This window comes from Lampris incognitus, chromosome 20 (genome assembly GCF_029633865.1).
Source record: "Lampris incognitus isolate fLamInc1 chromosome 20, fLamInc1.hap2, whole genome shotgun sequence".
Lineage (NCBI taxonomy): Eukaryota > Metazoa > Chordata > Actinopteri > Lampriformes > Lampridae > Lampris > Lampris incognitus.
In genome coordinates this window covers 407,944-425,000 of record NC_079230.1, presented here as the reverse complement: position 1 = coordinate 425,000, position 17,057 = coordinate 407,944, and the positions used below count along the sequence as shown (strand labels likewise).

Sequence of the window (17,057 nt, the reverse complement as noted above, 5' to 3'; positions counted from 1 at the left end):
CAGATATTCTGCCACAGTGTACTGTCGTTTTAGGGCCACATAGCATTTCATTTTATGTTGGTTTGTAGTTTGTGCGTCCCAATAAGTTATGTAATTTAGTTTTTCTTGAGTTATAATTTGATGGATTCTGAGGTTCTCGTCCTGAGGCTGTGAAGTGTTAGTGTTTGTTAGTGAACTGAGCGTCAGGACCAGTTGAGTGAGGGGACTGGTTTTGCTCAACTCTTGGTCTTGCAAGGCTTTGTAATGGTCTGAGTGGGGGTCACTGTTTTTCAAATGTTGCCATGTGATTGCCCTTTTCTGTATGTTGATCAGTAATGGATAATGGCCTGATTCTGCCTTGCTTGTTGTTTTCCTCTGGACATGTAAGAGGTTCTTACAGAACACCGCATGCAGGGTCTCAATTGGATGTTTGTCCCAGGTGCTAAATTCTTGATTTGTAATTGAACCCTACACTTCACTGCCTCAGAGGGCAATTGGTTTGATTACTGAATAGAATATTTTCCTCCAGATTCTAATTGGAATGTCTACAAAAATGTGTCGTTTTATGGCATAGAAAGCCCTGTGTGCTTTTTCTTTCAGTTCATTCACTGCCAGGTTAACATTTCCTGTGTTGCTGATGTTTAGTCCTAAATAATTATAGTTCTGGGAATGTTCAATATGGTTTCCTCCTAATGTGAATATATATTTAATTCTCTGAGATCTGGATCGTTTTTAAAAAATTATGATTTTGGTATTTTTCATGTTTACTGCCAGGGCCCAGGTCTGGCAGTACTGCTCCTGCAGGTCCAGGTTCTGCTGTAGGCCCTGTGCAGTAGGAGACAGCAGAACCAGGTCGTGTGCATAGAGCAAGAGTTTGATCTCTGAGTCATGTAGGGTGAGGCCGAGTGCTGCTGATTGGTCTAGAGTTTTTGCAAATTTGTTGATGTAAATGTTGAACAAAGTTGGACTCAAGCAGCATCCCTGTCTCACTCCACGCTCCTGGGAGAGGTAATTTGTTCTTTTATCACCAATTTTTATTCTGCACTTATTTCCTGTGTACATTGATTTAATGATGTCATAGGTTTTACCCCCTACACCACTTTCAGTAACTTTGTAAAACAATCCTTGGTGCCAGATAGAGTCGAAAGCTTTTCTGAAATCAGTGAAGCATGCAAAAATGTTGTTTTTATTTTGGACTACATGTTTATCAATTAGGGTGTGCAGGGTGTAAATATGATCAGATGTGTGGTAATTTGGTAAAAATCCAGTTTGGCTTCTACTCAAGACATTGTGTTTCATAAGGAAGTCTAGCAGTCTAGAATTTATAATATTCCGAAAAATCTTCCCCAGATTGCTGTTCACACAAATGTCTCAGTAGTTATTAGGGTCAAATCTCTATCCGTTTTTAAAGATTGGGGTTATTCGTCATAGAGTCCAGATGTCAGGGAAATAACCTATGCTCAGAACCAAATTAAACAATTTTGAGATTGCCAATTAAAATTTTGAGCTCAGGCATTTTAGCATCTCATTTAGGATACTGTCAGGTCCAGGTGCTTTCTTTGTTTTTACTTTTCCGGTTTTGTCCTTAAGTTCCTGCTCAGTAATAGGGAAGTCTAGTGGGTTCTGGTTATCTTTAATAGCCAATTCTATCCTTGAAGTGTTTTGTTTCTATGGCCCTGATTAGGGTTTGTATTTGATTCAACTTTTTTAAAGAGCATTTGGAAATGGTTGGTCCATATTTCTCCATCTTGCATTGCCAATTCTTCTTGTTTAGATTTTTTTTCAGTTTGTTCCATTGTTCCAGAACTGATTCTTATTTATTGACTCCTCTATTAGTGTCAGTTGCTTGGAGGTGTACTGTTTTTTTTTTTGGGTTCTGAGTGTACGTTTGTATTGTTTTAATGTTTCTCAGTAAAGAAGGCGGATGTCTGTATTATTTGGGTCTCTGTGTTTCTGATTGGATAAAGCTCTAAGATCGTTTCTGATGTATTTGCAAATTAAAGATGATATTGATATTTTGTACTGCCAGGTTGACTCCTTCTTTACTGTGAGTATATGTGGTCTCCAGAAAGTTGTCTAAAAGTGTTTGAATTTCGTGGCTGCCAATTGCTTTCTGGAAATCTTCAGTACTCTTTCTTTAGTCTCTCTGTTTTGGCCCTAAGACTACAGAGGCGTCTGCCAGACCCCAATGGCCTGAACAGTCCCTTGTTAGGGTGAGAAGTGTCTCTCATGATCTTCTTGGCTCTCGTCCTCACTCTTCTGGTGTAAGTGTCCTGCGGGAGGGGGAGGGATGTTCTGGTGGTGCGTTCAGCTGAATGTACCACTCTCTGCAGGTCAACTCGGTCACGGGCAGAACAGTTTCCATACCAGGCAGTGATGCAACCTCTTAGGATGCTCTCCACAGCCGAGGAATAGAATGTCTTCAGGATGGAGGGTGAGGCCTTGAATTTCCACAGCCTTTGGAGGAAGTAGAGCCTCTGTCTGGACTTCTTTATAGTGTGCTGAGTGTGAAGAGTCCAGGTGAGGTCCTCAGCGATGTGTATGCCGAGGTATTTAAAGCTGGAGACCCTCTCCACAGGTTCCCTGTTGCTCTTTAGTGGGTTGTATCCTTTCCCCTGCTGTCTCCTGAAGTCCACCACCATTTCTTTGGTGTTGTTGACGTTCAGGGTCAGGTTGTTGAACTGGTACCACTGTGCCAGGTCATCTACTTGGTTCAGATAGGCCTGTTTGTTGTTGTTGGAAATCAGGCCTATTACCACTGTGTCGTCTGCAAATTTGATAATGGAGGTGGAAATATCCGTGGCTTTGCAGTCATGTGTGTAGATGTTGAACAGCAGAGGGCTCAGCCCACAACCCTGAGGAGCACCTGTGTTGAGGATCAATGTTCCGGAGGTTAGGCCACCCACCCTAACCACCTGGGGCCAGTCAGCGAGACAGTTGTACACCCAGTTGCACTACGGGGTGTTGATTCCCAGCGACCTCATCTTCGTGACCAGATTGAGGGGGACTATAGTACTAAACGCTGAACTGTAGTCAATGAACAGCATACGTACGTAGTTCCCTCTCCCCCCCCCCATCTACGTGGGTTAAGGTGATGTGCAAGAGGTTGGAGATGGCGTCGTCTCTGCACCTGTTGTTTTTATAGGCAAACTGGAGGGGGTCAAAAGAGCTGGGCATTAAAGTCGACTTCCAATTTGTCCTTATAGTGCCACTTAACCTCTTTGACTGTCTTCCGCAGGCCGTAAGACGCTGCTTTATAATCAGTCATGTCACCAGAAATCAGCCCTGCATTGTAGACGGTGGTACAAGCTGTTAACGCCAATTAACTGCTCTATCGACCCATGGTTTCTGGTTCGGGAAGATCTTAATCTTGACAGTCGGAATGATAGCATTTTTTAGCATAGAGATGTAACTCACTGCTACTTCCATAAACTCACTGACGTTAGCCGAGGTCATGCGGAACATCTCCCAATCAGCGTTCTCAAGAGCATCCTGCAACATGGCTTCTGAATGATCAGCCCAACGTTTTACCTCTTTCGTCACCAGGGGTTCCCTTAGGATTTTTTTTTTTTTTTATCCCTTAGGATTTTTTGTTTGTATTTTGGTAGGAGGAGGATAGCGGCATGGTCTGACTTGACGAACTCTGGCAGGGAGATGGCTTTATAGCGCTCCCTAAACTGCATGTAGCAGTGATCCAGTGTATTTCTTCCTCTCGTGAGGAAGTGAATATGTTGTTTAAATTCAGACATGCCCCGTGTAAGATTTTCTTTGTTAAAGTCACCGACCACTATGAAAGCAGCCCCCAGATACCGTTGTTGTTATTTGTTTATCACCTCCTGCAGCTCGGATTTGGCAAAGTCCGTGTTGGCTTATGGTGGAATATAGACTGCTGTGATGATTACTGATGTCAACTCGCAGGGCAGGTAGAATGAATGGTACATGATGGTTAGATGCTCCAAGTGAGGAGAGCAGGACCGAGAGAGAACCGTAACGTTCCTTGGGTCACACCACTTGTTTGTCATGAAGCAGACTCCTCCACCTTTGGATTTGCTGGACTCTTCTGTTCTGTCCATACGGACAGTGGAGAAGTGTTCAGCCAGTGCAACTGCATGGTCCAGTATGGTGGGGGTCAACCAGGATTCGGTGAAACACAGGATGTTACAGTCTCTAATGTCCTTTTGGAATTGTATCCTTGCTCTGATGTCATCCAGCTTATTCTCTAATGATTGAACATTTGCAAGTAGGATGCTCGGCAAGGGTGGGTGGTTTGCCTGGCTCCTCAGCCTGTTTCTGACCCCAGCTCGTTTCCCTCTATGTTTTTTGGGCCTTCTCCTGATCCCAGTGTAATCGTTCAAAAGTAAACAATCTTCATTACTCTGGCTGACGCTTCGGAGAATTTCCGCTGGTAACACTGTTGCGGTCCCGGGAACCTGATTTCTAATCTTTATAAGCGTATCACGATCATATGCAATCATATTAAAGATACATAAAACGTTAAAAGGAAGTAAGTAAAACATAAGACATAAAATAAGACAGTCTAAATGGAGCAACCCCGGTTGCATCTGGTCTCACCCGTCCTAACCCGGAAGAACTTTTATCATATAATCTACTGTACTATTCCCAAGAGGTGAGCAAAATGTGTATCGCCACAGAGCGTGCCCTCGTACCTCACCAGTGATGATGCACAGACCCAGGTTTTGACAGAGCTGCAACAAGTCCTTTGTTTCTGTTGACTGTGTGGTCATGGTTATTTGTGTGGAAATAGGTCACGTTGTTAATATATGACAGTTTGTTAGTTATGTAGTTATTTCCTTTTCCATCAGTGAAATCAGGCTGGTTTCCTGTCCTAGCATTTCCCTGGGACTGGAAATGGCTCATCTCATTTTCAAGTCCAGAGCAGGTGTCTTCATTGTAATAGGGGGATTATTTAGGGGGGACATATATAGCACAGAGAAATAGGTCGTTCTGTTCTGAGAGGAGATTTTCCTTATTTTTTATCCAAGCATGTGATTTTTCGATTTTTAACATTTTTATAAAATTGTGTAGTTTAGCTTTGTACCATATTATGAGTTCCCCCAAGTTCCTGCCCTGATGTGTGGTGCTGAGTTTTTGGGAGGGTATAATGATTCTCTGTAGTCTGAGGGGCAGCGAGTGGCAACGTCTTCCTCACACCATGTGTCCTGCAGAATGATTATGTCTGTGGTCTTGATGCATTGTTTGGAAATTTCTTTTTTTTTGTGATCAAATATTTTTTATTTTATCATTTTTTAAACAAGACACACAAATGAACAATAATGCAAACAAAAACCCACCCACAAGCGAGAAAAAAAAAGGGAAAAGAAAAGAAAAAAAACTACAGAAAAAATGGCAAAAAAGAAACAGCATACAGTACTCAGTCAGTGTTCAGTCAATAAAGTTCTTCAACTCAGCGGCCACAGAATTCGACATGTCTATAGTTCCAGCCCTTGCTCCATGGATCCTTGCTGTCGAGAGCTCCAAATATACAATGTCCAGATATAAGAGGGACCAATGACGAGATGACAAATCATCTGGAGCTTTCCAACGCATAGCAACCATCTTCTTGGCTGCTGTGAGTCCCGCAAGCAATATGCGCTGCTTGATTAGTGGTACATGTAGTGCAGAGAAGTCATTTAGAAGTAATACCGCAGGCTCAGTGGGTACAGTAATCGACAAAAATTGGGACAATTTATCAGCAACCATTTCCCAAAACCCTTTCACCCTTGGACATTCCCAGACCATATGAAAGAAGGTTCCAACCACATTCGGCGAACCAAATGTACAGTTTGGGCTATCAGCAAGTTTCATACAAAACCTCTGTCGTGGGGTGCGATATGTCCGATGTATAAAATTATAGTGCATTGTTTGGAAATTTCTATTTAGGATTTTTACACCAGAGGCTGAGGATTTCAGACCTTGGATATTCCATGTGCTTATAGAGAGACTCATTTCTTGTTGAAATGTCTTGTTACTGAAAACAGATAAACTTGGAAAACAGATAATTATTTACATTAGTCATTTAGCCGACGCTTTTATCCAAAGCGACTTACAATAAGTGCATTTAACGTAGGAAATCAGTAGAACTACCAGTCATCAGAGGTCATAAGTGCATCTAAACAAACATCCAAGAGCAAAACCAGTGCTAAAGTAAAAGTGCAAGAAAGATTTTTTTTTAATGAGTGAATACAATAAGTGCTAAGAACAAGTAACAGGGTAGTAGTTCTTAAAGAGGTGAGTTTTCAACCTGTGCCAAAAGATGGGCAGCGACTCCGCTGTCCTGACATCAGTGGGGAGTTCATTCCACCACTGTGGGGCCAGGACAGAAAAGAGTCGTGACCGGGTCCATCAGCAGCAGGGGCCTCTGAGCGACGGGGCAACCAGGCATCCCAAGGCGGTAGAGCGAAGTGGTCGGGCAGGGGCATAGGGCTTGACCATAGCCTGGAGATAGGAAGGAGCTGTTCCTTTCACTGCCCTGTCGGCTAGCACCAGAGTCTTAAACTGGATGCGAGCAGCAACTGGGAGCCAGTGTAGGGACATGAGAAGGGGAGTTGTGTAGGAGAACTTAGGGCGGTTGACCACCAGACGAGCTGCAGCTTTCTGAACAAACTCCAGAGGTCTGATGGCTGACGCCGGGGCGCCAGCAAGGAGAGAGTTGCCGTAGTTCAGCCGGGAGATGACCAGATCCTGGATGAGCACCTGTGCCGTCTCGTCAGTGAGGAATGGGCAAATCCTCCTGATGCTATAGAGGAGAAATCTGCAGGAGCGAGCAATCGATGCAACGTTTGCAGGAAACTAGTTGGTCATCCAGGATCACACCCAGATTTCTCAGTCCGAGTTGGCGTCACCATGGTGTTGTCAATGGTGATGGCCAGGTCTCGGTGCGGGCAACCTTTCCCCGGGAGGAACATCAGCTCTGTCTTGTCCAGATTGAGCTTCAGGTGGTGTGTCGCCATCCACTCTGAGATGTCAGTCAAGCACGCAGCAATGCGTGTCTCTATTTGTGTGTCAGAGGGAGGAAAGGACAAGATCAGTTGGGCGTCATCGGCATAACAATGGTAAGATAAGTCATGGGAGTGAATAACAGAACCAAGGGATGTCGTGTACAGGGAGAAAAGATGATGACCCAGAACTGAACCCTGTGGAATGCCTGTGGTCAGTCTGCGAGGCTCCGACACAGATCCCCTCCATGTCACCTGGTAGGAGCGACCCGTCAGGTAGGTTGCAAACATTGAGAGTGCAGAGCCTGTGACACCCATCCCCTCGAGGGTAGAGAGGAGGATCTGGTGGTTCACTGTGTCGAACGCAGCTGACAAGTCCAGGAGTATCAGGACAGAGGAGAGAGAGTTTGCTCTCGCAGAGTGCAGCAATTCTGTCACTGCAAGGAGGGCCATCTCTATCGAGTGAACCACCCTGAACCCAGACTGGTTGGGGTGCAGGAGGTTGTTCTGGTGGAGGTACAAAGAAAGTTGGTTAAAGACAGCACGTTCAAAAGTTTTGGATAGAAAGGGTAGAAGGGAAACCGGTCTGTAGTTTTTGACATCAGAGGGGTTTAGTCATGGTTTCTTGAGAAGGGGGGGGGGGACTCTAGCAGTCTTGAAGGCAGATGGAAAGCATCCTGCCTGGAGGGACGTGTTGATGAGGTAGGTTAGATAGGGAAGGAGTTCAGGTGGTATAGACTGAAGAAGAGGGGAGGGGACCTGGTCAAGGAGCATGTGGTGGGGCAACTGGATGTGATGAGGTACAGAACCTTGTCGGGGGAGAGGGGAGCGAGGTGGGATAGGGTGGGACGTGGAGAGGTGAGGGAGCGATAGTGCAAGCAGCACTAACCGGGTGGTGAGAAAAGGAAGATCTGATGTCGTTTACCTTCTTGTCAAAGAAGTTAGCGAAGTCATCAGGGAAGGGAGGAAGTAGGAGAAGGAGGTTGAAGAAGTGTAGAGAAGATTTCAAAGAGTTTCTTGAGATTAGAGGCAGAGGATAGGATTTTAGAGCAATAGAAGGCAGCCTTAGCAGCAGAAAGGGGGGAGGAGAACGTGGAAAGAAGATATTCGAAGTCGAGAAGATCCTCTGGGAGTTTGCCTCTTACCCATTTGCGCTCTTTCACTCTCAAGCTCCTTCTGTAGGTACGTACTGAGTCGGTCAGCCAAGGGGTAGGTGGAGTTGGGTGTTCAGCCATGGAGGTGAGGAGACAGAGATTGTCCAGAGAAGAGGAGAGGGTAGAGAGAAGAAGATCAGTAGCAGTGTCAGGGAGTAGGATATATAAATATTCAGGTGTAGGAAGGATAGAGGTAACAGAGGAAAAAAGATCAGTGGCGGAGAAAGAGCGGAGGTGTCTATGGGTGGAAACCATGTGGGTAGGGGAAGGGGCTGAGGGGGGTGAAGAGAGGGAGAGAGAATAGGACATGAAATAGTGGTGAGAGAGCTGCAGGGGAGTAACAGATATTGGAAATAGGACAGTGTCTAGTAAAGATAAGGTCCAGCTGGTTGCCGGCCTTGCGGGTAGGAGGAGAGGGTGAGAGCTGAAGGTCAAAGGCGGAGAGGAAAGCGAGAAGATGATCTAGCTTGTTAGTGTGGATGTTGAAGTCACCGAGAAGGATAAGTGCAGAGTCATCAACAGGGAAGTCCTAGACAAGTGTGTCAAGCTCCTCCAGAAACTCACCAAGGGGACCTGGTGGGCGGTACACAACCACGATGGTGAGTATGACTGGATAAGAGACAGTAACAGCATGAAATTCAAAAGAGGGCGGAGAAAACTGTGGAATGGAAACAAGAGAGTATTTCCATTTCAGGGAGATTAGCAGGCCAGTACCACCACCCCACCTCTGGGAGTGTGAGAAAAAGAGTACACATCAGACAGAGCTGCGGGTGTAGTAGTGTTTTCTGGCATGATCCAGGTCTCAGTTAGAGCAAGAAAGTTGAGGGAGAGCAAGGAATGCATAGCCTGAGATAAACTCAGCTTTTGGCACCGCAGACTGGCAATTCCAGAGCCCTACCATCACCACTTGCTCAACATGAGTGGAGAGAGTGGGATAGAGGAGATTGGTAGGGTCACAGCACCTAGGAGTGACCCAACATATATGCCAGCCCCGGGAAGAGGGAAAGGACAGGAATGCGAAGGAAACACATAGTCTATATTAGGTACACAAAATACAGATGACTGACCGGATCTAAAAAGTGCAGTCCGTGCTTGACGAAGTCTTGGCTTGAAAAGGTCACTCTTGCCTTTGTTCACTCTAGCCTTCATTCAACCTAGACCTGTTTGCCCTCGGCTTGTTTGCTGACAGCAGTGATTTAAAGAACACTGATTGCTAATTGTCTGCCAGAAGTGCAGGCCACACCCTGGCCACTTAACACCCAATTGGCCAAAGAGCAGTAGATGTATGAAGAAAAGGACTAATACTCAAGCAGCTGAAATAAGACTAATAGCAACTTGTTAAGCAAGAAAGATGATACTTACTCTATTCTAGATGAACCAGCAATTCGGATCACTCCCGAAGTTAAAATGCACGCTGGACTGAAACTGAATCAGGCCAGACTTCTAAATCCCTGTGTTGTTCTGGCCACATCCTGGCCACTTAACACCTAATTGGCCAAAGAGGTACACTGACAATACGCCTACTGCCCAGAAACTGGTCACTTATGTAAAACTCTATCAAACCTCACACAATACTATTAAAACTGCAAACAGCAAGTTACCAAGGAATAGATTTATAAGCTAAAAGGATAAGTAAGTCAAAACAGCTAGGCAACAAGAAATATTTAAGGACACACTAGGTGAAAAACAGCTACAGCTAGAATAAGTAACTAAGACAAGTAAGTAAACAGAATAAGACAGCTACAGATAGAATAAGATCCCATTAGGAACCAGCAGCAGATGTACAGAGAAAAGGACTAATACTCAAGCAGCTGGAATAAGACTAATAGCAACATCGTTAAGCAAGAAAGATGATACTTACTCTATTCTAGATGAACCAGCAATTTCGAATCACTCCAGAAGTTAAAATGCAAACTGGATTTGACAAGCAAAAGCATTAGTGGAATGTATATAAAGGTATATTATAAGCGGCATATATATACATGTACATACATTTACTCACACACACACACACACATATATATATATATATATATATATATATATATATATATATATATATATATACACACATACACACATATACCGCATATACATATACAGCATATATCCATGTACACACACAGACACACTTACTTGCATCCATATATGTACGCATACAAATACAGTACCTGTGCACACATGCACACACACACATATGTACATATACACCTGCATACATATACATCAGATTTCGAAAAGAGAATGACTGAACTTATCGTTTTTAAACTATTAAACTATTGATGCATAATGGGTCTAATCTTAATCTTAATGTATGTATTCATGCAAGTGTTTACTTATAAGAAAACCTTAACCTTGTTGTTTGTATTGATATTATATGTATGTGTTTGGTACAGATGTACTGCAGTTTTTCTTTGATTTCATCCATATTGGTACCCATGAAGTTCTGTGGTCTTCTGGAGGTGTCTGCATAGCTCGGGCCCTGTAGACTGAGCTCCTGGGGCAGCTGGACGACTCTCGGTGCACTGGCTGGCTGGGGCCAACTGGGTGGTCCAGTTGGCTGGGGGCGGTGAGCAGGTCCAGTTGGCTGGGGATGGTGGGCAGGTCCAGTTGGCTGAGGGTGGTGAGCAGGTCCAGTGGGCTAGGGGTGGTGAGCAGCTTCAGTTGGCTGGGGGTGGTGAGCAAGTCCATTTGGCTGGGGGCGATGAGCAGGTCCAGTTGGCTTGGGACGGTGGGCAGGTCTTGTTGGCCAGGGGCAGCGAACAGGTCCAGCCGGTTGGGGGCAGTGAGCAGGTTCCGTTGGCTGGGGGCGTATCCAGCCAGCTGGTCTGGGTTGCTGGGTGTGCTGGGTTGGTCCAGCATGGGCACGTTGTCTTGGCTGAAGGCCTGGTGGGACCTAGGTCCCCAGGAGGGGTCTGTGGGCAGGTGGACCCCTGCTGGGAGTGTGGCCATGGTAGTACTGAGGTCTTGAATACTGTCCGCTGTAGTTTCTACCTGTGTCAGGATGTCTTCCCAATGGTATATCGTTTATAGTTTTAGCAGTGCATGTTTGCTCAGGTGCACATGGTCGTACAGGTGCTGTGGTGTGATGGTGGAGTGGTGAGCCAAGTGCACGTTGGGCATGAGTGCACATCCTCCGGAAATGTCCACGTTCACTCTCTGGATGGTGGCAGGGGGGGAAGTCCATGCGTGGCAGAAGAGTAGAGATGGTGATATTTGCATTGGGGAAGGCCTCGGTGGCTCTCTCTGCCACTCTACAGACCAGTCTTCCCACTCTCTCTTGCTTCTGTCAAAGTCAAAGTCTAAGTCAAAGTAGGTTTTTATTTTTCCCCAGAGAGGCAATTGCTGTATAGCAGCGGCAAAATTCAAACACACAAACACTCCACAGAACACATAAGTCAAATAAGAGGGAATGAAGGAGTGTTGTATCTACTGGTTTTGACTACTGGGTATTTGAAGCGGAAACCAGAAAGCAAGGTCTGAAACTCTAGGTGCAGGGGGTGGTGCTGTCAGACAGGATGGATTCTGCTTTCCATAACATCTGTTTGTTGTATAAATCAGATAGACTTTTCTGTTGGGTACCTGTGATGTTACTGCACACCTTGATCACATTTGTTTGTGCATTTTCCTGTTTAAGGTTGACACAGAGGCATACCAGCCGATAAAAGAAAAAAGTAATAACAGACTCAATGAAAGATCTGTAGAACAAAGTCAACAGGGAGCTGTCAGCACCCAACTTAGCCAGCTTCCTCAGACAAAAAAGGCGCTGCTGGGTTTTTTTCCATTGCAAATTGGTATTACAAAATTCAGCTTTTTATCAATTATAGTGCCCATGTACTTGTATGACTCAACAATTTCAACCTCCTGACCATTAATCTTAGTGTTGACTGGGTTGGAGGGATTATGTCTAAAGTCAATACACATTTCTTTGGTCTTAGTCACAATTAATTCCAAAAAGGCTCCCTGACACCATTTGGAGAAAGTCTATGACAGGACCATGGGACATTTCATTCTGCTTCAGCAGGCTCACTATCACCATGTCATATGCAGATTTCACAGTGCGATGATTTTTGAACTCACTGCGGCAGTCATTACTGTACAGGATGTCTAGGAGAGGAGAGAGGACACAGCCCTGAGGGGAGCTGGTTGATGTTGATGTCAAGTCAGAAAAGTGTACATTCCCTCTCACTCTCTGAGATCTGTTGGTGAGGAAGTCCAAAATCCATCCAACAATGTTGGTGTCCAACCCAAAACATTCCACAAGATTCTGCACAAGCAGATGGGGCTGTATGGTATTGAAGGTGGATGAGAAGTCTATGAACAACAGTCTGGCATGGTTCTTACTACCCTCTAAGAGTGACTGTGAATGAAGTTAAGAAGAGTTATGGTTGCATCCTGAACCCCCCTGTTGGTTTGATATGCAAACTGTAACGGGTTGAGAAGATGCTCCGTCCTGCCCAGCAGTTCCTTTATAATCAGTTTTTCAAATGACTTCATACCAAGAGAGGTTAAAACTACAGGCCTGTAGTCATTCACGGCAGCTTAAAGCTAAAGGCCGTCGCCTGGAAAGCCTTTACACGAAAACTGGCCTGGTTGTTCATAAAGACATTTATAATGACCACATACTTCATTATAAGGAGGCTGTGTCCACAGCTAAATCGTCTTATTACGCAAATTTAATTAGATCAGGTGAAGGGAACACTAGAACCCTGTTTTCCACGGTAAACAATATTTTACGGCCACCAGACACTCTCGCACCTCACCAGTACTCAGTTGCTCAATGTAATGCTTTAATGACCCTTTTTAATGCCAAAATTGAAAATATTCATCAGCAATTGATCTTGTCAAACAATACTGCACACAGTTCATCTTATTCACCCTTCTATGTTCCCCTCTCTTCATCACGATCTAGTTTTAAACTCCCAACTCTTGCAGAAATATCTGATCTTATTCGTAAATCCAAATCATCTACCTGTCAGTTAGACCCCCTTCCTACTCATTTAGTAAAAGCCTGTCTACCTTCTCTATCCTCTTTAATAACTGATATCATACATTCCTCCCTTACCTCTGGTCTTGTTCCCTCATCTCTCAAAACAGTTGCGATAACTCCAATACTCAAGAAACCTGGTGAAGAACTCAACAATTTGAATAATTTTCGCACAATCTCAAATTTACCATTTCTTTCTAAAACACTTGAAAGAACAGTCGCATCTCAGGTACACGCTCACTTGACTAACAACAATCTGTTCGAACAATTCCAGTCTGGTTTTCGCTCCATGCACAGTATGACAACAGCCTTGGTGAAAATCACTAATGATCTTTTGATGGCAGCTGACTCTGGGCTCTTAACCATACTTGTCCTCCTTGATCTGAGTGCAGCCTTTGATACCATCTCACACAACATCCTCCAAGAAAGGTTAGCTTCCATTGGAATAACTGGCACCCCCCTTGACTTGTTTAGATCATAGTTACCTGGCCGCACTCAGTTTGTCAAACTTAAAAATTTGAGATCTCAGTCCTTTCCTGTTACTACCGGTGTTCCCCAGGGCTGTGTATTGGGACCCCTCCTATTTATTATTTACTTAATACCTTTTGGCCACATTTTCAGGAAATTTTGCATTCAATTTCACTGCTATGTGGATGACACCCAGCTTTATCTATCCACCAAACCTACCTCCACCCCACTCCACTTCCTTTTTTGACTGCTTACTAGAAATTAAATCCTGGTTTTCATACCACATCCTCAAAGTTAATAGTGATAAAATTGGGGTCCTTTTGGTTGCCACTAAATCAACTTTGGCCAAAACTAATTGTTTTTCTCTTACTATTGACAATTCTATAGTTCCCCCATCGCCTAAGGTTAAGAGTCTGGGTGTCATCCTGGACAGCACATTATCTTTTAAAACCCACATGAACAATGTTACTCGGTCTGCATACTTGCACCTACGTAATATTAATTGTCTTCGGCTGTCACTTACACCTATAAGCACAGCCATAGTATTACAGCTGAACTAAGACCAAAAGATCAAAAAAGTGCTGCAAGAGCTGTACCATAAGAAAGCCACTAAAGAAAATGGTCCAGAGTCACTAGTACCATTTTATTACAACTTGGCCATTAAAAAAAAAACATAAAGAAAACAGCAAACTCATGGATAACTAAGGCAGAGTGGCGATAAGGGCAAACTATGATGACTAAAGATGAATGCGCTAAACACAAACAGACAAGGGAAACAATACTCACCGCCCTGCTTGGCAAAGCCAAATAAAAATGAAAATGAAAGGCGGGTATGAACCCCAAAATCAAAAAAGGGATCTAGAACATAAGCATGAGTGCCAGGCAAAAGTTAGCTAAGAAGTTTACAAAAAGTCAAACAAACAGCTTTCAGAATATGAGGGGATCGTTCACATGGCAGTTGCAGTTGGGGGGGTCCGGCTGTGATGGAGGTGTTGTTGATGTGTTGATGATTCTTGTGTTGTGGGACGATATTGTGTGTTGAATGTTAGGCATGCAGCTGTAACTCATGTTGATGGTGTTTGTATTGAACATCTTCCACAGTTGATGGTCCGGGGTAAAGCACTTATCCAAAAGTTCAAAAAACTGCTTACCCATGTTTGTGGCCACAGTGTCACTGTGGGGTGGTTGTACCACGGTATCACTGTAGGGTGGTTGTACCACCGTGTCACTGTAGGGTGATTGTACCATGGTATCACTGTAGGGTGGGTTGTACCAGCTGATGTTTCTTCTTCTGCTACATCTGTTGGTTTGCTGGCAGTCAGTGTGTAATGGTGGGTTGTACTTGAGCCGCTCTTTTGTAATGCATCTTGGTATGGGGGTGCAGCGTCATTGAAGATGGACTCACTAGATGATAATTTTGAGAGTCTTTTATCAATGCTTTCTGGGATGGTCTTCAAGATGGAGGGTGGTTGGGCACTTTCTCTGTGGACATACTGCAGTGTGTTGTTGGGTTTCATGTACGGCTTGTATGTGCCATTCCTAAGGGCCATTGAGATGTCCCGAAAGTACATCTGTTTTTTGTTTTGTTTTCTGTTTTTGCTTCAACTGTGATGTTTAGCTGATTGTTTGAGAATATTTTGCAGATTTGCTATAAATCGCAACCCATCATCCATATAGAGTCCAACATTGATGTCCAGGTCCTGTAGTTGAGACAGTTCACAAGTATCCACCCCGTCGAGGCTGCCCATGGTTACATCACATTTACTACTACCTTTTATCTGCCATGGGTTTCCATTGTAGTAGAGAAGTGATTCCTTTGCCTGGTATATAATGTCTCTGTCTTGGTATATAATGTCTCTGTCTTGGTATATAATGTCTCTGTCTTGCTCGGATATCACTGTGTCCTGGTATATAATTTTTCTGTCCTGGTATATAATGTCTCTGTGTTGCTTGGGTATCACTGTGTGTCCTGGTATATAATGTCTCTGTCTTGCTCGGATATCACTGTGTGTCCTGGTATATAATGTCTCTGTGTTGCTTGGGTATCACTGTGTGTCCTGGTATATAATGTCTCTGTCTTGCTCGGATATCACTGTGTGTCCTGGTATAAAATGTATCTGTCCTGGTATATAATGCCCCTGTCTTGCTCGGATATCACTGTGTTTCCTGGTATTTAATGTCTCTGTCTTGCTCGGAAATCACTGTTTGTCCTGATATACAGTGCATCCGGAAAGTATTCACACCCCTTCACTTTCCCCACATTTTGTTATGTTACAGCCTCATTCCAAAATGGATTAAATTCCTTTTCTCATCAATCTAAACACAATACCCCATAATGACAAAGTCAAAAAGGTTTTGTAGAATTTTTTGCAAATTTATTAAAAATAAAAAACAGAAATGTTGCATGTACATAAGTATTCACACCCTTTGCTACGACACTCAAAATTGAGCTCAGGTTCATCCTGTTTCCACTGATCATCCTTGAGATGTTTCTGCATCTTGACTGGAGTCCACCTGTAGTAAATTCTTTGTTTTATAAATTTATTTCTGATTTTTCCCTTTTTTCTCCCAATTTAGTGGCCAATCGATCCCTATTTTAATTCAAACACCCACCCTCGTACTGCATGCGTTCGCGAACTGCATTTCTCTGGCCGGCAGTCTTGAGGGAGACTGCCTCCGCACTTTCGTGACAAGGCGACTCCAGACCGAACATCTGTTTTTTCCGACACACACAGAGACGAATTCACGTGACGAACACAAGCCGACACCGCCCCCCTCCCGAAGACAGCGTTGCCAATGATTGCTGCTTCATTGAGTCCGGCCATAGTCAGATCTGACGAGACCGGGGCGCGAACCCCAGTCCCCAGTGGGAAACTGCATCGACACAAAGCCGATGCTTAGACCGCTACACCACCGCGGACTTCACCTGTAGTAAATTCAGTGGATCGGACATGATTTGGAAAGGCACACACCTGTCTATATAAGGTCCCACTGTTGACAGTGCATGTCAGAGCAGAAACCAAGCCATGAAGTCAAAGGAATTGTCTGTGGACCTCCGAGACAGAATTGTATCGAGGCACAGATCTGGGGAAGGGTACAAAAAAATGTCTACAGCTTTGAAGGTCCCGAAGAGCACAGTGGTCTCCATCATTCGTAAATGGAAGAAGTTTGGATCCACCAGGACTCTTCCTAGAGCTGGCTGCCCAGCCAAACTGAGCAATCGGGGGGGAGAAGGGCCTTGGTCAGGGAGGTGACCAAGAACCCGATGGTCACTCTGACAGAGCTCCAGCGTTCCTCTGTGGAGATGGGAGAACCTTCCAGAAGGACAACCATCTCTGCAGCACTCCACCAATCAGGCCTTTATGGTAGAGTGGACAGATGGAAGCCTCTGCTCAGTAAAAGGCACATGACAGCCCGCTTGGAGTTTGCCAGAAAGCACCTAAAGGACTCTCAGACCATGAGAAACAAGATTCTCTGGTCTGATGAAACCAAGATTGAACTCTTTGGCCTGCA

General features: G+C 44.4%; 1 protein-coding gene across 1 annotated transcript in view; it reads left to right on the top strand.

Moving 5' to 3' along the window:
* Positions 1 to 17,057, top strand: part of atp1b2a (ATPase Na+/K+ transporting subunit beta 2a) — a 131,322-nt gene that overhangs the window by 74,025 nt on the left and 40,240 nt on the right. The window contains exon 7 of the mRNA XM_056300639.1: positions 7,803 to 7,807. Within this exon, the coding sequence (XP_056156614.1) occupies positions 7,803 to 7,807 (5 nt within the window). The remainder of the gene's footprint in view (positions 1 to 7,802; positions 7,808 to 17,057) is intronic.